General features: G+C 53.9%; 2 protein-coding genes across 2 annotated transcripts in view; both read right to left on the minus strand.

Annotated features, from left to right (window-relative positions):
- LOC129132016 (uncharacterized) overlaps positions 1-23,981 on the minus strand; it is a 201,807-nt gene that overhangs the window by 175,137 nt on the left and 2,689 nt on the right. The window lies entirely within an intron of this gene.
- Positions 17,900-21,282, minus strand: LOC129132032 (uncharacterized). Its single transcript, XM_054651027.2, has 2 exons — positions 19,759-21,282; positions 17,900-19,604 (listed from the first exon to the last, which is right to left on the minus strand). Exons 1-2 carry the CDS (start codon positions 19,778-19,780, stop codon positions 18,766-18,768), a joined length of 861 nt encoding a protein of 286 aa, XP_054507002.2. The 5' UTR covers positions 19,781-21,282; the 3' UTR covers positions 17,900-18,765.

Below are 23,981 nucleotides of genomic sequence, written 5' to 3' on the forward strand. Positions count from 1 at the left end.
AGTTTCGGTCCAAGTTGTCGAGTGATTAGCCAGAGGCTAGGGGTCAGCCCCCCAAGTCCTGCCCCATACGCTGTTTTGTATGTCTATCCCCCCAGCACCCATCCCCCAGAGATACCTATTGGTCAGTAGGATTTTATCTATGTTAGTTTCCTCCCCCCTTTAAATGTGAGCTCCGGACATCCCCCGGGGCTCTCGGCAGGAGACCCCCTGAGGTATAGGAGATCCTTCGGGACTCCTTAATAAAACCTTGGAATATCCCATGCTGGGAGACGGCCCCTTTTCTCTTCCACCGACGTCTCGGTCGTCTCTGCTGCAGCAAAGGCAAACAGCCTGAGTGCCCTCAGCACCCTCGGGGCACAGAGAGTGTCTCCCCGCAGTCGGCCGTGGTGGGGCTGCACCCCCCACTCTCTGCCGACCCGGGTAAGGCCCAGGGACATTGAGAGGCTTGCAGAGAGACTGGGACAGCTTGGCGCCCAATGTGGGGCTCTGAGACCATTCCACGAGCCCACGGAAAGGGGCTTGGACATTCTTTCAGACTGTTCGTTAAGCCTTTGGCCGGCAAGCTACCTCAGGAGAAAAAATTCCGTTTTAGTCAGTTGCTCTCCTGTGGACGAAGCTGGGAGCTTCTGAAGTGCCCTCAGAAGTCAGCTTCAGGTGGAAATCAACAACCCAGGATTTTTCGTTCCCCTGTCCTGCAGCTGGATTGGTAAGTTTTACCCTTCTTTTGTTTCTCCCCTCTTTGGGAGGGGGGTGTTTCCCTGCCCTTTGTTCTCAGGCCCGCCGCGGAGGGCCGAAGTTTTTTTTCTCTCTATTGTGGGCAGGCTTCCAGCTGCAGGCTTTTTTTCTTCCCCCCCCCCACCTGGGTTGGTGGAATTTGAGATACAAATTTAAAATCATAGCCAAAAATGGGTGCTAGGCTTTCTGTATCTCACAAGGGTGTCTATTATTATCTTTTAAACATTCTTAAGAGTGAAAAAATCCGATTTTCAAAAACAGATGTTAAACAGTTCGTCAGATGGCTTTTTCTTCACGTTCCTGACGTGTCCACTGAAAATATCAGTGATTTGGCTTTTTGGGACAAAATTGGTAGTGAATTATTGAAGGCAGGGAAATCAGGAGACACCTCTCCGACAAAATTTGCTTTTTTAGCCCTGCAGATAAGAAATGTTGTAAAATTTAATTTAAAGATGCAAGAACAGCCATCTGGCAACAGTTTCAATACCTCTGTTTCCCAAAAACCCGATCTACCCCCATCCAAGTTTGGTTCTCCCTCCCCGACCCACCTTTCCCCACCCCCAGCCCCGGCACAAACCCCTGCCCCCCCGCCCAGAGGCTCCCTGTCTCCAACCCGGACACTTCTGCCCTGAATTCCCGAGATCCTACCCTTCCCCCTGCTTCCACAAGTTATAATACCGTGTCTCACAACCTTAGTGCCCGCCTTTGTACCCCCGAGCCGCGTCCGGTAATCCCCTCTGACCATAATGGTGGACACCACGTGGCAATGCCGGTTTCCTCTTCTTCCCATAATCGTTTTCGCTCTCCCAACAACCCATTCTGCTCGGAACACCCCGCCCCCGAAACCCGCCCTCCCTGTGCCCTTCCCCCGGCCCCTCCTCCGGCCCCTCCCGCCCTTCCCCCGGCCCCTCCTCCGGCCCCTCCCGCTCCGGCCCCGGCCGCCCCTCCTGCTCCGGCCCCGGCCGCCCCCGCCCCCTCAGAGCTCTGCCCGCCCGCCGCGGGCTCCCTCTGCCCCCCCCACGGCCCGCCCTCCGGCTCCCAGGGCAGTGTAACAAGAGACGCTGTCGCCGGGAGACAGAACCCGGAAACAGCACAGTTCCTTTCTGCTGCCCCTGTCTCATATATCCCTGATTTAAACGGGGCATTTCAGCCAAATTATAGCCCCCTTTCTGTTGATGCTGTTAAAGAACTAGCCAAAGCCCAAAAAGATTTTGGGAGATCAAGTGAATATTTTAGAGGGCTCCTTAAAGCTACATTATTTGCTCACATTCTAACCCCTGCTGATATAAAACACCTTTTTTCCTGCCTGTTATCCTCTTCTGAATATCTCTTGTGGGACGCTGCATGGCAAAAAGGATTGAGAGCAATTTTACCAGCTCTGTGGGCTGATGAAGCTACTGCTCGTGATGTTTATGGTAATATGCTATCTCTCGACCATCTCTGTGGACAGGGAGGTTGGGAAGATGGCGTGACCCAGGCAGAAAGCATTCCCACAAGGGCTTTCAGAGAATGTGCTAGAGCAGCTGAGAAAGCTTTCTTTGGGCTCCGTCCTGGTATTCCAATTGAGAATTATTTGAAAATAACACAATCTCCATCTGAGTCCTTTTTGAGTTTTGTGGAAAGGTTGAGAAAAGCTGTTGAATTGCAAGTTCAGAATGAAGGAGCCAGGATGGAAATCCTCACCGAGATTGCTAAAGAAAATGCCAATGAGAAGTGCAAAGCTGCTATCCTCAGCCTGCCTCTTGACCCAACGCCTACGCTGCAGTCCATGCTTGAAGTGTGTGAGAAGAAAGTAACCATCACCCTCGCTGACCACGACGAGAGACCAAAACCACAGAGAAGGATTGCTGCAGTGGAAGGCCCTGAGCCATCATTCACCAGCCAGCTCCAGCATGTCACAATGCCACAAGAGAGAATCCCCAACTGTAATAGACCTTGCCATCTTTGTGGGAAGTTAGGGCATTGGATGCCTGACTGCCCTCTGAAAAAGCAGTTTTTAGATTTTAAATACAATAAGCTTAAAAACCAGGATTGCCCAAAGGACCACCTCTCAAAAAACTGAGTAAAGAGCGCTCCTTTCCCCAGCGCTATGACAAAAATAGGGTGGGCTCAATTCAAGTACGGGAGAGGGAAAAGAAATCTAGTGTAAAAGATGTATCGGTGCCAAGCGAGGCACTGGCTTTGAACAAAACAGAACATTCATTTCATTGGAATAATCCCAGACCAATTTTAACCACTGACTCTTCCCATAATCCTTACAGGCTGGCGTTGACAGAGCCTCTCCATCTCAGAGACACTAACTGGCATTTCATATCTGTTAACCCTGAACAACCAGGTACTTGGACACAGCTTTGCCAGAAACGTCACAGTAAGTATGTCGTCCTTGGGGACACAAAACACACACCCCAAGAAATTATTATTCCTCCGGGTCTCATATCATCAGACCCGAAACAATTTGTCATATGGCTTCACTGTACGCATCCACCTGTGTACTTGCCCAAAGGCCAAATCATAGCCCAAGCAATCCCAGTGCCTGAGCCTCCATGGGACCAGGAGCAAGCAGACACCCTCAGAGGTAAACTCCATCCCAATGTCTGCTGGACTCAGGTATTGGGAAAAGAAAAACCCAAGCTATTATGTGGGTTACACCGTGGTGGTGAGTACAGATCCATACAAGGACTTTTAGATACCGGAGCAGATGTCACGATCATTCCATCTAAAGAGTGGCCATCACACTGGGAATTGCAAAACGTAGCAGGACACGTGCAAGGTGTAGGGGGAATTCAATTGTCAAGACAGTCAAAAAACGTTATTCAAATTGAGGGACCCAATGGCAAAATAGCTTCCATTCGCCCGTTTGTTTTAGACTACACAGAGGCCCTCTGGGGCAGAGATTTAATGGTTCAATGGGGAACCACAATTGACATCCCAGAAAACCCGCAGGTTTTTCGGGGAGCGGTCGCTGAGGTGCGCCATGCCCAAAAATTGATTTGGAAAACTGATACTCCAATAAGGGTAGTTCAGTGGCCGCTCAATAAAACCAAATTAAAGGCGCTTGAAGAGCTTGTACAAGAGCAGTTAGAAAAAGGTCACATTGTGGACACCACGTCGCCGTGGAATTCGCCTGTCTTTGTCATTAAAAAACCAAACAAAGACAAGTGGAGACTCCTCCACGACCTCCGTCAAATCAACAACGTTATTGAGGACATGGGCTCCCTACAACCAGGGATGCCCTCACCAAGCATGCTTCCACAAAATTGGTCTTTAGCTGTAATTGACATCAAAGATTGTTTTTTTCACATTCCCCTACATCCTGACGATGCTCCGCGTTTTGCCTTTTCGGTTCCCACCATTAACCTGGAGGCCCCAATGAAGAGATACCATTGGACGGTCCTCCCTCAGGGACTGAAAGTCAGTCCTATGATTTGCCAGAGGTATGTTTCTTCCCTGTTGTCTCCAGTCCGTGAAGCTGCAGGAGATTCCATCATCCTGCACTACATGGATGACATCCTGGTGTGTGCCCCAAGTGATGACATGCTTACTCACACACTTGACCTGACAATCAATGCATTGGTTGCTGCAGGGTTCGAGCTCCAAGAAGAAAAGATTCAAAAGATGCCACCTTGGAAGTACCTGGGCCTTGAAATTGGAAAGCGGACCATTGTGCCGCAAAAATTGACTATCAAACATGATATCAAAACCTTAGCGGATCTCCATCAACTTTGTGGATCCTTAAATTGGGTGAGACCTTGGCTAGGCATTTCCACCGAAGACCTAGCCCCCCTTTTCAATTTGTTAAAAGGGGGAGATGACCTTAGTGCTCCTAGGACCCTCACCCAGGAAGCGAAAACCGCACTGGAGAAAGTTCAGGAAATCATGTCTACTAGGCAGGCCCACAGGTGCCAGCAGGGTCTCCCCTTCAAATTTATCATCTTAGGCAAATTGCCGCACCTCCATGGGATGATTTTTCAGTGGGAAACTGTCCAGGCAAAGAAAAAGGACCAGGTCAAGAAAGATCCCCTCTTAATTATAGAGTGGGTCTTTCTCAGTCACAACAGGTCAAAAAGGATGACAATGCCACAGGAGCTGATGGCAGAATTGATCCGGAAAGCAAGGATACGGATCAGAGAATTGGCAGGGTGTAACTTTGACTGCATTTACATTTCCTTAAACCTGAAATCAGGCCATTTGTCTCAAGCAATGCTAGAGCAATTTTATCAAGAGAATGAAGCCTTGCAATTAGCCCTAGATAGCTACACAGGCCAAATCTCGATTCACAGACCGGCCCACAAAATTTTCAATTCAGATGTTCAGTTTTCATTATCACTGACAAGTATTCAGAGCAGGACACCTCTAAAAGCACTGACAGTTTTTACTGACGCGTCTGGTGCATCTCACAAGTCAGTGGTAACTTGGAAAGATCCCCAAACTCAACAGTGGGAAGCAGATATTGCCAAGGTGGAAGGATCACCCCAAATTGCTGAGTTGGCTGCTGTAGTCAGAGCTTTTGAGAAGTTTCCCGAGCCTTTAAATGTAGTTACTGATTCAGCTTATGTTGCAGGTGTAGTGTCTAGGGCAGAGAATGCTGTGTTGCAAGAAGTTTCCAACATTCCTTTATATGAATTACTTTCTAAGTTAGTAAGAATTATTTCTGGCCGAGAACACCCATTTTATGTGATGCATGTTAGGTCACACACAGACCTGCCGGGGTTCATTGCAGAAGGAAACCGGAAAGCTGATGCCCTTGCGGCTACAGCCAAGATGGCCCCACTCCCAGAGGTATTCCAACAAGCAAAGATCAGTCATCAATTTTTTCATCAGAATGCACCTGCCTTGGTTCGGCAATTCCACCTGAAGCACAAACAAGCCCAGGCCATCGTAGCCACATGCCCTTCTTGTCAAAATCAGTCACTACCTACCTTAAGTGCAGGTGCAAACCCTAGGGGCTTGCAGAGCTGCGAAGTGTGGCAGACAGATGTAACCCACATCCCATCATTTGGCAGATTTAAATATGTCCACGTCTCCGTGGATACCTTTTCTGGTGCCATCTATGCTTCTGCCCACACAAGGGAGAAAGCCAGTGAGGTAAAGAAGCATTTCATGCAAGCCTTTTCCACATTAGGAATCCCTAAGGTCATCAAAACAGACAATGGCCCAGCGTACAAGTCCAAAGACCTTCAGAGCTTCCTGCAGCAATGGGGAATAGAACACAAAACAGGCATCCCCTATTCCCCGACAGGTCAAGCTGTGGTGGAGAGAGCCCATCAGAACCTAAAAAAGGTTCTTCACCGACAACGTGAAGTGATGAAAACAGAGATCCCTCAAATCCAGCTGTCCAAAGCGCTGTTCACACTGAACTTTTTGAACTGTACCTATGAAAACCTTAACCCACCTATTGTAAGACATTTTAACGAGAACAGTCAGCACAAATTAAAAGTCCGTCCGCCAGTCCTCATAAAGGACCCTGAAACTTGGAAAACAGAGGGGCCCCATGAGCTCGTAGTCTGGGGTAGGGGATATGCGTGCGTATCCACTCCCTCAGGCTTGAGATGGATCCCCTCCAGGTGGGTGAGACCGTACATTCCTAAGGTGTCAAAGGACAAAGCTGCAACACAGGTAGCCAGTGCCTGCTGGAGGAGGAAGCGCCGTCAGACTCTTTAAAGTTAGATTGTTGTTACCTGGACCTCATCCCTAACATTTTTTATTTTCAGTTTTAGTGTTTTCCTTTGATCTGAACTCAGCCCTGGTGTCATCAGAATGAGCCCCATCCTTCCGTTGCTTCTGTTGACAGCTGTCCATCCAGGTCAGATGTGGATCGTTCCAGAGCCTCAGGCAAATGTGTGGACCACCCTCGCCAGAGTCCTCAACCAAGACCACATTTGTCTGTCAGCCTCTTCTGTGTCTGACCCGATGTCCACTTGCCTTGTGGGGATCCCATCCAAATATGATGAATTTCCGCCAACATTAGCTGCTCCCCTTCCCCCAGTATATAATCCGTTATCCCCTTGGTCAAAATTAATTGATAGAGAAGCAGTAGCAGAAAAAGAACCCCAAGAATTTGAACTCCTTGGTTCTGCCAAGGCATTCTATTGTGTTCAGTTTACGTTTACACCAAAAGATCAAGTAGATTTGTACCATGAAGTCAAACAGTTTAAAGTGAATTATACAGCAAAAATTTGGTGTAAGAAAATTTCCCAAGTAGGAATACCTTCTACCCCTGATAATAAGCCCCGTGCCCTTCCTAAGGGGTTTTTCCTCATTTGCGGTGACAGGGCATGGGCAGGCATCCCCTCTCGTCTAATCGGAGGTCCATGTACCATTGGAAAGCTGAGCCTGTTTACACCCAACAAAACCCAAATCATGGATTGGCGAACCAAAACCAGCGCCCGCAATTTGGCCCGCAAAAAGAGAGATTTAAGGAATCTGGACCCAAATTGCGATTCTGAAATTGTACATTGGTCCAAACCAAAAGGAGTTGCGATCACCGTGTTTTTGCCATGGGTGTCTGCAGCCAAAGCTCTAGGTGAATTATCACATCTAGAGTGTTGGGTTGCTAAACAGGCCAATATTACATCAGCTGCACTTTCAGACCTCCTGGCAGACGATGAAACAACAAGGCAAGCCACCCTACAAAATCGGGCTGCAATTGATTTTCTTCTCTTGCTACATAATCATCGTTGTGAGGAGTTTGAAGGTCTCTGTTGCCTGAATCTGTCATCCAAAGCTGAAAATGTCCACAAAATCATCGGAAAGATGCAACAAATGGTCCAAGACATCAAGCAAGAAACAGCGGACTGGATGGATGGACTCTTTCAAGGATGGGGACTCTCGGGCTGGGTCAAATCCATTTTGAAATCTGTATTTTTAGTTTTGCTTGTTCTTCTTGTTATTTTGATCAGTTTTGGGATCATCAAGAGCATTGTGACCAAACTGATCTCGAAAGCTATTTCCCCTTTAGAGGTCAATCAGGTGACTGTTCCCACCTCTTCTGAGGAAGGGACAGAAACCTCTGCAGAATTTACAAAACAGCCTTGGTTTGCTGATGCTTGATATCACTCCGAGCTGAAATTTAATGTTTAGGTGCCTCTTCCTTTTTTATTTAAACGAAAAGAGGGAGATGTTGTAGTGCGTTCTTATATTTTGTAATACTTTGAAGTAGTTTGTTTTGTATGCCCATATTCTTCCCAAATGGTTTATCCCAGACTGTACCCCCCCCCCCCTTTTTCCTTCTACTTGTGTTATCCCTTTCCCGGGATAAGATCTCCAAAACCCCCACCCTGGCTCTCTGTCAGTCACCTCGACATCCCAGCCCCCTATCCAGAAGTTTCGGTCCAAGTTGTCGAGTGATTAGCCAGAGGCCAGGGGTCAGCCCCCCAAGTCCTGCCCCATACGCTGTTTTGTATGTCTATCCCCCCAGCACCCATCCCCCAGAGATACCTATTGGTCAGTAGGATTTTATCTATGTTGGTTTCCTCCCCCCTTTAAATGTGAGCTCCGGACATCCCCCGGGGCTCTTGGCAGGAGGCCCCCTGAGGTAAAGGAGCTCCTTCGGGACTCCTTAATAAAAACCTTGGAATATCCCCTGCTGGGAGTCGGCCCCTTTCTCTTCAACCGACGTCTCAGTCGTCTCTGCTGCAGCAAAGGCAAACAGCCTGAGTGCCCTCAGCACCCTCGGGGCACAGAGAGTGTCTCCCCGCAGTCGGCCGTGGTGGGGCCACCCCCCCCACTCTCTGACGACCCGGGTAAGGCCCAGGGACTTGAGAGGACTTGCAGAGAGACTGGGACATGCCTGGAAATTAGCAAAAAGGGAGTGGCAAAGAGAAGAGGGCAAGACTGGATTGGCCGCTGTGCTCGCCACCGAGAAGATCAAATACACCTGCTATGGGCAGCAACCCCATAGGCATGGCAGGTGGGGGTATAAGCCATGCCAGACCTCTGTTATTCCTTTTGCTGTCACTCATCTTCTGTCTTTTCCCTTTAGGGATACCAGCAAAATCGTGTCACAAATGCTATCAAAAGCATTACAGGGAAAGAAATCAAAGTTCCTCTTTTATTACACACACCCATGTCAGCAGTCACTGCTATGACCCATCCAAATTAAGTACCTGTAGGCAAAACAGGGGAAAATACTGCATTGCTAGAAACTTAGGAAAAAGTGAGAAGATATTGGGAAGTGAATGTCCAAAAGGGGAGAGATGGATTTGTTTCACATTTAGCCTTAAGGGTAGAGTCCAAGATTTGGTGAAAGAACAATCAGTAAACAAAAAGGGAAAACCAGCACAGCAATCTGACTGTGTATCAGCCCCAATTAATAAGCTGAATCTCATTATAAGACTCCAAACAGTTGTAGAGATAATACCAAATATAACCAGATGAGCATTAGAATTAATATCAAGTCAACAAAGCCAAACAAAACCCATAATATATCAGAACAGATTGGCTTTAGACTCTCTATTGGCTAAAGAAGGGAGTGTTTGTGGAAAAATTCATATATCAGGTGTAGATATATTAAAATAGATGACCACAATGAAAAATAGCCCACATACTGATCCAAAATTGGGAACCAGTGTTAAAAAAACTAGCTGGTGAGATCATGTATAGAATGGTGGAAGAAATTAGGCTTCTTCCTTTTATGTGTTACAGCTGTTTGGATATTTCTTCCTTGTTTGATTCCTTGTTTTATTCAGCTAATTATCAGCATAGTCCAAAGCATAAGAAACATTGCTCAAGCTAAATGTTTTATAAAGAATAAGAGGGGAGTTTGTTATAGATGCTGTTCCAGATTGCAATGCAAGATGTTTTCCATGACCATCTGTATGGCAGATTATCTTTGTCAAGCGGGCAGTTTGCCTTATCTCTCTCTTAGAGTGACCACATTCACACCTCCCTGGGGAGGGGACATCTGTTGATAACAGACTATTGAATGTTACTGCATGACTGATAAGAACTGTAACATCCCATTGGGAGATGCTCCGCCCAGAGGGAGGAGCCAAGCATTGCTACCCAGATATAATCCAGAGGTTTTTGAGACACCAGCGCGGCTTTCTCCACTGGATTCCCCAGAGGAACAGCAGCTGCCTCTTCTTCCACTGGATCTTCAGAGGAAGAACACATCCTTCCCTACAGGACCCCCCCTGCTCCAACAGAATCACCCCTGACACTGCAGGAGGGCTGCAGCCACATTTCCAATTGAACTGCTACCACACCCTGACCCACAGGGTGTCAGGTTGGGTTCTGACTCTGTCCGTGTTGTTCTAGTGTACTGCATGCTTTATTTTATCCTTTTATTTTTTTCCTTCTCTATTAAAGAACTGTTATTTCCTGCTCCCATATTTTTGCCTGAGAGCCCCTAAATTTAAAGTTTATAGCAGTCAGGAAGGGTGGGGAGGGTTTACATTCTCCATTTCAGGGGAGGCTCCTGCCTTCCTTAGCAGACTCCTGTCTTTCCAAACCAAGAGAGCCACATGTCCCGTGTCTGTGTCACGCCCCTGCGACTGTGCCGGCCACCCAGCACCGGGACTGGTCCCAAAGAGGCCGTGGCAGGGCCTGTGGAAGGCCCCGGTGCCCTTCCTGCTCAGCTGCGGTGGCAGCCGTGGGGGCTCATTCTGCTGCCCTGAGCAGGCAGAGCAGAGGAGCAGCTGCTTCTTGTTTGGGCTGTGGCTAAAGTTCCTGCTGGGCTGTGTCTTCAACACTTGGGGCAAGGTCTTGCCTGCAAGCTGGGGCAGTTTGGGTGGCGTGGGGGTGTCCCTAGGGCACGTGGAGGTGTGTCCTGGGGCTCTCTGTGACACAGTGCACCATGGTCACCATGGGATGGAAAGGGACAGAATGTGAGAGTGTGACCCTTTGTGACACATGGTGACGTAGGTGCTGGTGGTGCCACGGCCACGCCACAGTGCTCGGTGCACGCGACGGGACAGGACGGGACAGAGCAGTGCTGTGAGGAGCCCCCACACAGCCAACTCGTTCCTTGCTGACCCGGAGCTTTTCCCAGGCGTTCCCTGTGCAGGTGACCTCGAGGCCAGGCTGCGGGACTCGGTGACGTGGAGCATTTCCCAAGCGTCTGCCATCCCTGCGGCCAGTGCCCTCGAGGACAGACTGCGGGACTTGCAGTCCTATTTCCCTTTTGAGACTTCTCTCTTGCTGCTGCCCTCGAGGACAGGCTGCAGGAGTTCCTGTCCTGTAGCCTTCCCGAGGCTCCTCTGTTGCAGGTGCCTTCCAGGCACAACTGCAGCACTTGCTCATCTTCAGCTCTTCCGAGGCCTCTCTGCTTCAGCAAGCACTCATAACTGCAAAGAGTGACATGGAGCAGAGACCCCCCAGCGTGCCCAGGCTGGCCTGGGTGGAGGAGGAAGAGGCTGGAGCTGCCTCAGCACAGCAGCCTGAGGAACTGGAGCAGTTCCAGCTGCTGCAGGAGCGTGAGTGTCAGAGCTGGGCCAGGGGGCTGGTGCCTGCAGCCAGCCTGGCCCCATCCCATCCCATCCCATCCCATCCCATCCCATCCCATCCCATCCCATCCCATCCCATCCCATCCCATCCCATCCCATCCCTGTGGACATATCCATGGATAGGACAGAAGCTGGGCTGGAGCACCTGGCAGCTGCGCTCCATCCCCCGGGGCATCCCGAGGCTCTCCCTGCCTGGGGAGCGCAGGGCTGGGCTGTGTTCTCCGGCCTCTCCCGCAGCCCCTCAGCTCTGGCTGCGCTCGCTCTTTGCCAGATGCAGCCCAGGACCGGACACAAGAACAGGAAGCCGCCCGTGGCCGCTTGGGCAGAACGGCGCAGGTACCTGCGGCCATCCCCACCTGGGCTGGGCCTGCTGGCACTGCTCAGCCAAGCATCAGGCTTGGAGCGCTCCATGGATTCTCCCTCTCTTGCTGCCCTTCTCCTGCCGACCCTCTGTGAATTCATCACGTGCCTTTGGCAGGAAGAGACCACCGGTGTGGGCACAGGCGTCTTGGCCAACCTTTCGTTCCTCAATGCCGAGATCAATGCTGCCATGCTGGATTTGCTTGTGGAGAAGGGTGTCTCCAATCCAGTGCAAGTAAGCAGCCTGGGGCAAGGGCTCGATGGCCCCAGCAGTGGTGCGGCGCCTCGAGCCGGCTCTGCCGGGCTCCCTCGGCCTTTGAGGCCCGGCCCAATGCGGTTGGAAGGGAAGCACTTCTCAGGGGGAGTTGCTGCTCTGGCAGCTCTCCAAGTCTTCCCGTGCCCTCTACAGGTGCCCGCCATGGTGAGGTCCATCCACCAGTGGCTCATGGCCAATGAGGCTGCTGGGCACAGGCTGGACAGCGCCCTTCTGGAGCTGACCGAGGAATACCCCTCTGATGTGCTGATCACCCTCTTGCGCTGGGCCCCATCGTGTGACAGGTAGGGCAGACCCACGTGCCTTGAGGGCTTCGGGTTCACTGGCCCATCACCCTGTAGAGCCTGTCCTTGCTGACTGCCAGACAGGCGGGCAGTTCCAGGATCCTCTGGCTCCTCTGTTTTCCAGGGCTGCCATGGCAGCTCCTGAGCCTGGTGCCACGCTCCCTCCCTGCCCCTCGGGGCCTGTACCCACGTGGGCTGGCTGGCAGCTGCCGGCCAGGGGCAGTGGGCAGAGGCAGGGCTGAGGGCCAGCGCGGGGCCCTGCAGCTGCCCAGGCCACGGTGCTGTGGCCGAGCCAGCCCTGACACAGAGCTCTGACCCCACAGAGCTGCCGCCACCATGTGGGGAACCATCATGTCCTCGAGCAGGACTGCGGAGCCGGCGCTGCGGCTACTCCTCAATGTGCTGAGCACCTGGCCAGTGCACAGCGTGTACACCTCCGATGGGGACAACGCAGGAGTCTTTGCCCTGGCTGTGAGTTTCTCGTGCCGGCCTTTGCCAGCCCCCAGGCCGCCTCTCCAGCAGCCAGCTCTCTGTCCTCCCCCCAGCTGCATCCCCCTGCCTCAGAGACCGCGCTGAATCCTGCCTTAGGGGCAGGGTTCAGGGGCACCAGGACGGCTGCTCCCCCCGTGTCTCCCCCGGCCTCTCCCTGGCATGCTCAGGCCCTGCCACGTGGATGTCTTGGCACTGAGCCTTGTCTCTGGCTGTTTTATTTCTTGCAGGCAACCGTGGCCCTGTGGAGAGTCTTCAATCTGGCCTGGCGCTCGCCTGTGGTGCTGGAGTATTTCTCCTATCTCTTTCTGCGTCTGCTCTTCCAAGCTTACATCAGCATGCAGGATATGCCAGAAGAGGTTGAGACCTTCTGGAAGGGATGCCAGGAGCAACACGGCCTCTCCGCCAACCCCAACAGGTGCTCCGTGCCAGTCCTCCCAGTCTCCCCATCCCTCCCACGCCCCCAGGGCAGGAGCCGGGGCTCCCAGCATGACCTGGGCTTTGCTCTGCACACAGCTTTGCGCTGCAGACCCTGAAGGCCCTGCTCTGCCAAATGCGCTATGAGCACGTGGTGCTGTCCATGGAACGCAAGCGTGCCTGGGACACGCTGCTCTGTGCCGACACCCACCACTGTGCAGTGCGTCTGCTGGCCAGGTGAGACCTCGATCTCCCCACCGCCCCTCTCCTTTGTGCCTGCAATGCCCCACACAGTCCCCGTGCTCATGGGCAGCCGGGCCTTGTCACCAAGGGAGGCATGAGCAGACTGGAAAAGGCCGGCACAGGAGGCTGCCTGGGAACAGCCGCCTCCCAAAGCGCCCTCGGGATGCTCGGGAGCAGACCAGAGCTCTGCCAGTCAGCCCTGGGAGAGGTTTGCCCGCCCGGCCCAGGAGCAATGGTGCCTTTTTCTCCCTGCCAGGGAGATGCGCCGTGTCTCCATCATCTGGTGTTGCGGCATGGCATCCTGCCTCTTTGACCTGCTCAGCCAAGGCATTTCAGACTGGGAGCTGCCCGCCCTGGCCTTCCTGGTGGAGGTGAGCCCCACGGCCAGCGCTGCCTGGCTGAGCTGCCTCCCAGCCCTCTGCCCTCTCGTAGCCGCAGCTGCCTGGGACGCTGCCCCTGCCCTGTGCTGCTGCCTTGGCTCGGCCCTGTGCACTTCTGAGCTCCTGCCAGCTGGGCACCTCTGTGCCTGCTCTGTGCCTTTCAGGTCCTGGATTGCCTGGACTTGAGTGAATGCGGTAAAAAAGTCCTGGAGATCTTGACAAGGCACCTGCAGAGCGAGTCCAGGCAGATGCGTGGCGTGGCGCTGCGAGGCCTCGTGGTGCTCACCTCGATGGTGAGAAGGAGGCAGCAGCTGAAGCTGTGCTGGCAGCGTGGGGCTGGGGCAAGCAGCCCCTTGGCCTTAGCTGGGCTTTGGCTGCTGTGGCAGCTGCTGCCAGCTCTCCAGGGTCACTGTTCAGCTGCCTGAGTGCTTTGGGACAGGCCTTGGGCCTCTGAGCCCTGCAGCAGCAGCAGCAGCAGCAGCGTGGGGTTGCCCAGCCTTGTTTTGCACACAGGATCCAAGCATGTACAGCCTGACTGAAAGCCTTGGGAAGCTACTGTGGGATAGGGATGAAGACATCGTGGAGAAGACCCTCATTGTGCTCAGCCTCCTGCTGCTACAGAAAGACCTGGCAATAGCCAGCCCCATCGCCCTGCAGCTGGCTGAGGCGCTCTGGCACCTCTTTGACAATGTGAGGCTCTGTGCCCCCAGCCACGGGCACTTGGGTGCTGCCTTGGGCCTGGGCACAGGGAGGCCTGGAGCAGCTGATGTGGAGGGCTTTGGCTTCCTTTTCAACAGGACAACAGCCTTGTGCAGCTGCTCTCCATTCGCCTCTTCCAAGACGTAATCGCCTTGGTAGTGGCAAAGGGAGAAAAGCCTCTGAAGAAGCACGTGAGCCAGAGCCTGCTCCCACTCTTCTTCCACTGCCACGATGAGAACGGGCGTGTGGCACAGGTGAGGCCTCCTGGGTGTCCCCATGGAAGGAGCTCAGCTGTCTCCCCAGCCCCTGGCACCTGACGGGCTCCAGCCTCCTCCCGGCCCTGGCACAGAGATGCGGGTCCGGTGCCCTGGGCTGCGGTGCCATCTCTGGGTCTCTGCTGCTCTGCAGGCCTCTCGGGAAACGCTGCTTTCTGCAGTAAGCTTCCTGAAGAGGAAGGATCTCAAGCAGCTGCTGCAGACGGATCAGATGTGGAGATTTGCCGAGTGCTTGGTAAGGACAGCCTGGAATGCCCAGCCCAATCCCTGCAGAAGCCGCCTGCCCCCGGCGCCCGGTCTGTGGGGCTGGCAGCTGTGGCCCCTGCCCAGTGCCGCAGGCAGGGGCACCAGCCTGCGCCCCACACGCCGCTCCCTTGCCTGGGCCGTGCGGGCTCTTCTCCAGGCTCCTCTGGCCCCAAGGCCGGTGCCGATGGAGGCCCGAGCCAGCCGGGCTCTGCTGCGGGGCGGCACCGCGGCTCGCCGGGCCCTCCGCCCCGTGCCGAGCCCGGCGCCTGCGGCTGCTGGCCGGGCCTCAGGGCTCTGTGGGCACGGGGAGCAGTGGCGGCCGTAGGCAGCGCCCGGCCCAGGGGCAGGGCCCGCATCAACCCTTTCCCTCCGTGCCCCGCCGCTCTCTGCAGCTGGCAGAAGACAGGAGCCGAGCGGCCGAGCAGCTGCGCCGGGCCCTGCCCTACGTGCGGAGCGCACAGGAGCCCCTGCGAGAGGCGGCCGTCAGGTTCATGGGTGAGCGCCAAGGCCGGCTCCCTCCCCGGCCCGGCCCGCCGCAGCTCGGCCCCAGCCCCGCCTGCTGTCCCGGCAGCAGGATCCGGGCGCAGGCATGTGCAGCCCCGGCTGGGCTCGGCATTGCTGCTGCCGCCCTCTGGCAGCCGTGGCCTGGGGCGGCAGCGTGCGCCAGGGGCCCGGGCTGAGCCCTGCCGGGCCAGCAGGGCGTGTGGCCTCGGGGCTGGCAGCGCCCCTGGGCGGCAGCTGTGGCTCTGAAGGCAAGACACGCTCTGTGTTCCCCAGGGATGGCCGGGCGCTTCCTGACAGGGCAGCAGCCGCACTTCCGCATCATCTGCAGGGGTGAGTGCGGCCCGCGGGCTCTCGCCGGGGGCTGCCGCTGGCACCTGCGTTCCCTGGCCCGCCCGCCCACGGCTCCGCTCCCTGCGCGCCCCAAGGTGCCCACAGCACAGACACCTTGCAGCCGCCTGGGGGACATTCCTGGCCAGCAGCTGCCAGCTCGTCCTTCTTGCCTCCTGCTTCCTCCAGGCCGTGCCAGGAGCTGCGTGCTATGCACGAGCCTGGAGGCTCTCCCCAGCTGCCCGCAGATCCAGCCTCTGACTGGGCCTCTGTTTCTCTCTCTGCAGCCCTGCAGGACATGACGGATGACACCAGCCCTGCCATCTCATGCCTGGCGCTTCAAGCTCTGTACATCCTTTTAGCTCTACAGAGCGTTCCCTGCTCCCGACTCCAGAAGATGCGAGACCAACTGCGCCGCCTCTGGCACTCGCGGCCTTTGCTGTGTGGCCGTGGCTGAGTGTCCTGCTGCGGCGCTGTGCAGAACTGCTCCGGGAGGCTGCGTCTGCTGGGGCCACCTGAGCCTGCGGGGAGCACCTCTCCTCTGCCAGCACTTCCTTTCCCTTCACCCCCTGGAGGAACATTAAATTGCTGTTGTTGGATAGCCGCCTGTCCAGGAGCTTTCTCTTGGTGCAGAGTGTCTTCAGGCCAATGGGGAAGAAGGGGAAAAGGCTGCTTGGTCTGTGCAATTTGCCCAAGCGTGCAGTGTGGAAGGGAAAGTGTGGAAGAATGGCTGGAGGAAAAGGGCCATGGATCCGTGGAAATGTTGTACAAGCAAGCCCCATGATAACTGAGCATACATGTTAACTTAGCAGCTTGGCATAAGTGGGCCGCACTTAGCATAACCAGGCCGCACGCCATGATAGGAAGATGCTGTGTCCTGCCTGCTGACAAGGTCGAACGGGCAAGGACAGCAACGAGAATAGAAACCATAAAGTATGCATAACCACAAAGTAGGAGGAATATGTAAATGTAATCTCTTGCTTTAAACCAAGAAACTCACAACAGGTATGAGCAATTAAACCAATAAACTAACGACAAGTATGCATAATTACTGGAAAACTATATAAAAGTACCGGTGTAATCAAGATAAACCGAAGCTTGCTTTACCAATCATATTGATTGATTGCTTGTCTTCCCTCGCCGCCATCAGGAGGGGGCTGTGGGATGCTGAGAGGGTTGGGAAGGGCTTTGGTGGCTCCTGGCCAGGACAAAAAGGGATCAGGGGGAGGTTTCAGGGGGTCCTGGCTGGGCTGGGGGCCACAGGGAGGGCGCTGGGAGGGGCTGGGGGTGTCCGTGAGAGGTTTTGGGGGTGCTGAGCCCTGTGGACCCCCCAGAGATGCCGCCGGACGCCGCCCGCAGCAAGATGCTGACGGGCATCGGGGGCTTCGTCTTGGGCTTCGTCTTCCTGGCGCTGGGGCTCGGCTTCTACGTGCGCAAGAAGGTCAGGGCGGGTGCCGGGGGTGGCGTCCCGGCCGTGGCGGAGCGTGTGCGCTCCCGCCGGGGCCCCCAGCCCGGTGTCACCCCCTTTTCTCTGCCCACAGAGCTCCTGAGCCGCCGGCGGCCGCAGCCCCTCCCCGTGGGCTCGGGCCCGGCCGGGACCCCCCGCTCCGTCCCCGCTCCGCTGACTTTGGGGGGGTCCCGTGTCCCCCCCAGCCCCGCTGGCGCTCTGCCCCCGCCCAGTGCCTGCTCCCAGTGCTCCCAATAAAGCTTCCCAGTTGGCCCCGGGGCCGTTTATTGGGGGGCGATGGGGAGCGGTTTGGGGGGGGCGGTGATGGGACGGATTTGGGCAAAGGGAGGGGGAGAAAGGGTGGGGGCTGGGCCCGGGGGGGAGCGGGAGGAGGAGGAAGAGGAGGAGGAGGAAGAGCAGCAGCACCAGATCCCCACGGTTTCCCCGCCCCGCCGGAGCTGCAGCCCCCCCAGCCCTGTCAGCATCGCCCCCTCCCCACATCCTGCAGTGAGCGGGGAGAAGGAGCTCAGCCCTGGTTAAGAATCTTTAATTACTTTAAAATAACTCATACTTTTTAATTTTAAAACATTTTATTTTAATGTATGAAAACATCTCTATAATTTACATTTATATAATTTAAAAAAATTAATTGTACTTAATAATCCCCTTGACCTCTTGATAATAAAATTGTGTTTCTGTCACGATCCCTCCTCATGGACGGGTTTCCTGATGGGGGATCTTGTTGGATCAGCGGAAGAAATGCAGCACACAATATGCGTGATCAGCAAGTCTCCAACTTTATTGATAGTTCACACATATTTATATTGGTGTTAATGTGGCTTATACATATTGCAAAGCTGAGCTCATTATTGGTTAATTACTTCTTGGTCAACCACGCCTACTTCTATATTCTTATGGTTATTTTGTTACTACTTCTACATTGTTGTGGTTATTCTGATGAAACTATCCTCATATTTTTGGCAAAAGATCCTCTATCCAGTTGTTGCACCAAGGGCACAATGTCCCTGTCAGTGGTTGGACACTGACTGCTGAATCCTAGACTTGCCTCCTTCTAACTTAACCAACACTATTATGTCGACGTGACCTTTCTCAGCTGGCCAGCTGTCCACAAAGCTCTCCACATTGGAGCTGTTAACTGGAAACCTACAGGTAGAATCAGGCTTTGGTATTGATGGATGGCTCAAATCTTTAGGCCTGGGATCATGGTTACGCTCTATTGTTAAGGTCAGCATTATAGTGAGCATTATAGCTTTGTTAGTAGTATTAATTTTGCCATGTTTTTGCATATGCCTACAGAACATGGTGCAAAAGATGGTATCTGCTGCATTTAATCAGACCATGCTTGTTCAACAGAAAAACGGGGGAAGTGTGGAGAGCTTCAGATATATTCAATCAATTTCCTTCATTTAACCCAGTTTGGGGTGTTTTTAAAGGATGAAAGTGAAGCAGAGGAAAATTAAGGCCAAACCAAAAGGAGAAGCAGCCAGGTGTGTTCCCGACATGGATCACAGGGAATGTGAGTGACCAGGGCTGTGCCCAAAGTGCCTCCTCCAGTGGGGGATGGAGCTGGAGCAGCGCAAGAAGCTCTGCCCGCACTCGGGGCACTCGCAGGGCTTCCCTTACCGGTGCCTCCGTTGGTGTTGGGTCAAGATAGAGCTCCTGGAGAAGCTCTTCCCACACTGGGGACACTCGTAGGGCCTCTCCCCTGTGTGGCTGCGCCGGTGCCTGGTGAGGGTGGAGTTGTGCTTGAATCCCTTCCCACAGTCAGGGCATTGGAAGGGCCTCTCCTCTGTGTGAATCCAATAGTGCAGGAGGAGATAGGAGCTGGTCTGAAACCTCTTCCTGCATTTATCACACTCGTAGGGCCTCTCCCCAGTGTGGATGCGCTGGTGGGTGATGAGGGTGGAGTTGAATTTGAATCCCTTCCCACACTCAAGGCATTGGAAGGGCCTCTCCTCTGTGTGAGTCTGATAGTGCTGGAGGAGATGGGAGCTGGTCTGAAACTTCTTCCCACACTTGGAACACTCATAGGGCCTCTCCCCAGTGTGGATCCTCTGGTGGCTGATCAGGTTGGAGCTCCGGCTGAAGCTCTTCCCACACTCCCCACACTCGTAGGGCCTCTCCCCAGTGTGGGTTCTCTGGTGCCTGATCAGGTGGCAGTTCCACCTGAAGCTCTTCCCACACTCCACACACGTGTGGGGCTTCTCCCCATCATGGAGCTGATCATGGAGCACCAGCTCCGAGCTCTGGCTCCATCTCCGGCCGCCTTCCCGGCCCAGGCTGGCTCTTTCCCCCTCCCATCCCCGCCATCTGCGTTTGCAGCCCCTCCTCGTGCGGCAGCTCCGGGGCTTTTCCTCCCCGTTGGCTTCCTGCGCCGTGGAGCCGCTCAAAACGGCCTCTGCCACCAGGTTCTGCCGCGGGCATTTGTCCTCCCTGCTCTCCATGCTCAGCTCCTGCTCTGGGGGAGGAAGGACAAGGACAGCATGGGATTTGCCTCCGTGCCACAGGCAAGGGCAAGGAGATCCCCCCAGGGCTGAGCTGCAGCCAGGGGCCCTGCTGGGCTGGGAGATGGAGCAGCACAGAGGGGAAAGGGGCACTGACTTCCTCCTCACCTGCCTCAGTGTCCCGGGACATCTTCCTCTTCCTCGCAGCCTCCCTGGGGTTGACAATGGGAAATCCTGGTTTGGGGAAAACAAGGGATGAGCGCGTTTGTAGGAGCGTCGGGGGGTAGGACGGTCGGGACGGACGGAGACGAGAGATCTCTGCAGCCAGGTTGTGGAACCTGCGGTTGATTGCAAAGGGCCTGGGTGCAGGGCCCTGCTTGGAGCTGCCAGGCACAGCTCGGAGCAGGCCCGAGAGAAGAGAGGGGTAGAGAGGATGAGAGGGTAAGAGAGTAAGAGGGGAAGAGCGTAAGAGAGTAAGGTTCCTGTTACAATACAATAAATCTTCTGTGTTGAATATTCTATTTCTCACTAGCCAATCTAGTACAAGATACAAATCCTATAGCATTTACATACAGCCTGTAAGAATCACTACATCACCATACTGTGTTACATTTTAAACCCTAAAAACTCCTCTTTAAACCCCTTCTGCTGAGCTAGTGGGGTCTGCTCTGACCCTTGGATCTGTCTGCAAGCAGAGGGAGTTGTTTCATCAGAAGGGGATTACCTTCAGTTGGGCCACACCATTGGTTTCCAGCTGTTAAGTAACTAAGGTATCTCAAAGCTTGCTTTCATTTCAATCTTCCTTATAGTTTCTATATTGTCAAAATCTTTTGCCAGACAATAATATTTATAAGGCTTTCCTGTTTCATCTTCCCCAACACACACTGAGTTTGAAGGTCTCTCTGCCTAAGTCCATCTCTACAAGTCATTGGCCATCTGGGCTCAAGAAAAACCTCCCAAACACCAAGATTCAGCCCTGAAAAAGCCTCCCAGGAGTTCCCTGTCCCTGGACCCATCCCTTTGGTGTTCGGGGGCTCCCCCCTGTCCCAGCTGCTGGGGTCACGCTTGGATTGGGGGTCCCCCTTCTCCTCGGTGCCCACCCTGCCCAGGCTGCTGCCAGTCCCAGCAATGCCAAAAGCTCCCCCCGCTTCGCTCTCCCCATTTCGGGATGCCGGGGCTCTTTGGGAGGGATGCGCTGCCCTGCCCCGCGGGAGCCACCAGCGCCCCTGCCGGCCGTGCCCGGAACTGCACCCAAGGGGAAAGCGCCGCAGCCGAAAGGCCGGGACTGGCTCCGGGCTCTGTTTGTTGGCACTGCCGGAGCTGGTGTTCTTTGTTTGCTTTATTATACACACTAGTAAAGAACTGATATTCCTATTCCCATAGCTTCGCCTGAGAGACCCTTGATTTCACTAGTCTAAAAATTAAGAGGGAGGGGCTTTGCATTCTCCATTCCAAGAGAGGCTTTTTCTGCCTTCCCAAGCAGAGACCTGTCTTGTAAAGCAAGACAAACACCCACAGGCACTGATGGGGGCTGCAGGAGGGGCAGAAGAAGGCCCTGCAGCACTTGGGCACAAAGGCCCAGCAGGTGAATGCAAGAAGGGAGCAGCAAAAGGCCAAGCTGAAGGCAAAGGCCAGGGCAGAGTTCCTACAGCCCCTGAGGGATCAACCCCAGGGCCCAAGGGGGCCCCAGCACCCAGGGCACGGCTCGGCCACAAGCACCCGGCAGAGGCATTGCCCTCCTCGGCAGGGGACAGCCCACCCAAACAGCCCCTGGCAAGGAATCAGGGCTCCAGCTGCAGGGCACAAGGACACTGCAAGCACAGACAGCAGCACCCTCAGGACCAGCAAGTCCACCCCTTGATGGACATGGATTGGCAGGGCTGTCACAGCTCCCATCACACCAGGGACCCTCCACACTGGAGCCCTTGAGAACATTCAGGTGGGTCTGCATTGAGAGGAGGCCTCTCCTGATGGACACAGGGGCCTCTCAATCCACTCTGAAGCTTAGACCTAAGGGGGAAAAATGCAAAAAATTTGTTTGATTAGTGAGGGGATAAGTGGGAAAGATGCATGGTTTTATTCAACCACTATTAGTAGATCTGGGAGATGGATTGGAAATGCATGAATTTTTATTTGCTCCTAATTGTTATCATCATTTACTGGGAAGGGATTTGATTGCTAAACATGGAATGCAAATTAATATTATAAAAGGTGATACAGAGGCCAGTTCTGTTGTACCTCTGTGTCAAATGTCTGGCCAGGCCTATGCTGAAGTGAACCCAGAAGTGTGGGCAGCCACAGGGAAAGAGGGAAAATTAGATATGGAGCCTCTACAAATTACTTCAAAGCAACCAGGACAAGCAATACCCTGTTCCAGGGGAGGGAAAGAAGGGCTCACAGCCTGGTATTGAGTCCCTGTAGAAGGCAGGGCTTTTGGAGCCAGGGGTGTCTCCCTGTAACACTCCTATCCTGCCAGTCAACAAACTGGATGCATGGACAGGAGGAGGAAACACAGAATTTTCAAGCGTTAAAATGAAGATTAACTGAGGCGGCTGCCCTGGCCCTTCCAGACAGGGTAAAAGAATCTGAATTATAGGTGGACGTTAAACAGGGTCTTGCCAAAGGAATTCTTGTGCTAAAATGTTTAACCCAGTGGCCAGAGAGCAGCCTCATTGTCTGCAGAATTCTGCAGCCACAGCTTTCATGGGAGCTGAGGCTGAAAACTGATGACAACAGGAGGATCTCCTAGAGTTCAAGTCTGGCAGCAAGTTAAAGCTTTGACAACCAAAAGAGCCTCTAAATGGATGAGCAGGGCTCGGTTATTACAGTATGAAACTTGTTCAATGGCACAGGAGGATTCAGAACTGAGGACAGGGCAAGGGTTTAACCCAGCTTCCTGTTTGAACAGCCTGGAGAGGGGCTGGCAAGGAACCCAGGACAGCACTCAAGGGACAGAGCTCCAGACCCAGGCTGGGAGAGATTGATGGGACATTCCCTGGCCTGAGGGACAAAATGTGTTTGTGGATGGCTCTGCAAGGGCAGCAGAAGGGAAAAGAGCTACAAGACAGGCTGTTATTAAGGAAGGGGAATCAGACAAAGTGCAGGTCACCGCCCAATGCTCAGCTCAACCCAAGGAGCTCTGGGTGCTTGTAAGAGCCTGGCACTGAAATGCCCTGAGCAGGAAGGCTTCAATATCTTCTGCTGACACCATGGCACCTAACAGGGGGGCAAAAGCAATTCTGACTGCTTCAGCCACCACTGGATCAGAGATCAAGGTAGATTCTCCCCCAGGAAGCTGGGCTGGCACAGAGCCTGCCCTGGCACTTTGCTGTTGCCAACACCCAGCCAGGACATCGGCTCCTGCCTAAGGAGTGCAAAGCAGCACCACTGGTGGCCAAGGGGCCCATGCCAAGTGTCCCTGAGGCCAGAAACAGCCGCCAGCACAGCTGAACACGGGGGGACCCCTCAGCCTGGCCTCAGGGGCTCTGAAGCCCCGGAGATTTGCACTTCCCGCCTGCAGCAGGACCATGGCAGCCGCCCCTGAGCCTGCCCTGAAGGCAACGCAGCAGCAGCCAGGGCTCCACAGCGGGCCAAGCCCCTGGGCCTGCCCACAGATCCTCTGCTCAAACCCTCGGAAATCCTGGCCACCCTCCCCTGGCACCTCCAGCCACTGGGGCCAAGCCTCGCTGCCACTGCTGCAGCTTCAGCGCTGGCTGGGCCTGCACTGCCACAGCTGCTGGGGAGCACCACGGCACAATTCCACTCTGGGGCTCACTCACACCCACACTCTGGGCTGACTGCGACTGCATTGCTGCAAAATGTACCCATTTTGGTTCTTTTAAATCTTCTTTCTCTGCTCAGGCTTGGTTTGTCTTTGCCTTGGGGAAAGGAATTTTAAAGGTTTTATTTAAGGGCTGTTACACCACTCAATGGAGATGAGTTCAACATCTCAACAGACTGGGAATAGCCCAAAAGACACCCACAGAGATAACGACCAGCAACAAAACATCAACGCCCAGCAGCAAACAGCAACCAACAGCTACCCCAGACACTGCCCCCGGCACAGCTGGAGACACCTGGTCTGGAAAAGGCTGAGAAGGAAATCCAGGAGTGTGGACCGAATTCACAGCAGAGGGGAAGAAATCCGGGTCCAATAGGAAACCAAATACTAAAAACTTACACAACTTGGAAGCAATGAACATTAAAGCAGGGGATTTAGATTGGTTCTGACTACATAAAGTTTAGGAAAAATCCAGTAAAACTCACATGCCATGGAATGATTTTCTCTGCACAGCCAGGGTATTTGTGAAAGAAATTATTTCTGTTGCAAATCCTGGCCAGAACCAAGCAATGCCTTGACTCTCTAACACTAAAGAGATTCTTGGAGAGTT

This window comes from Agelaius phoeniceus, chromosome 27 (genome assembly GCF_051311805.1).
Source record: "Agelaius phoeniceus isolate bAgePho1 chromosome 27, bAgePho1.hap1, whole genome shotgun sequence".
NCBI classification, from domain to species: Eukaryota; Metazoa; Chordata; class Aves; order Passeriformes; family Icteridae; genus Agelaius; species Agelaius phoeniceus.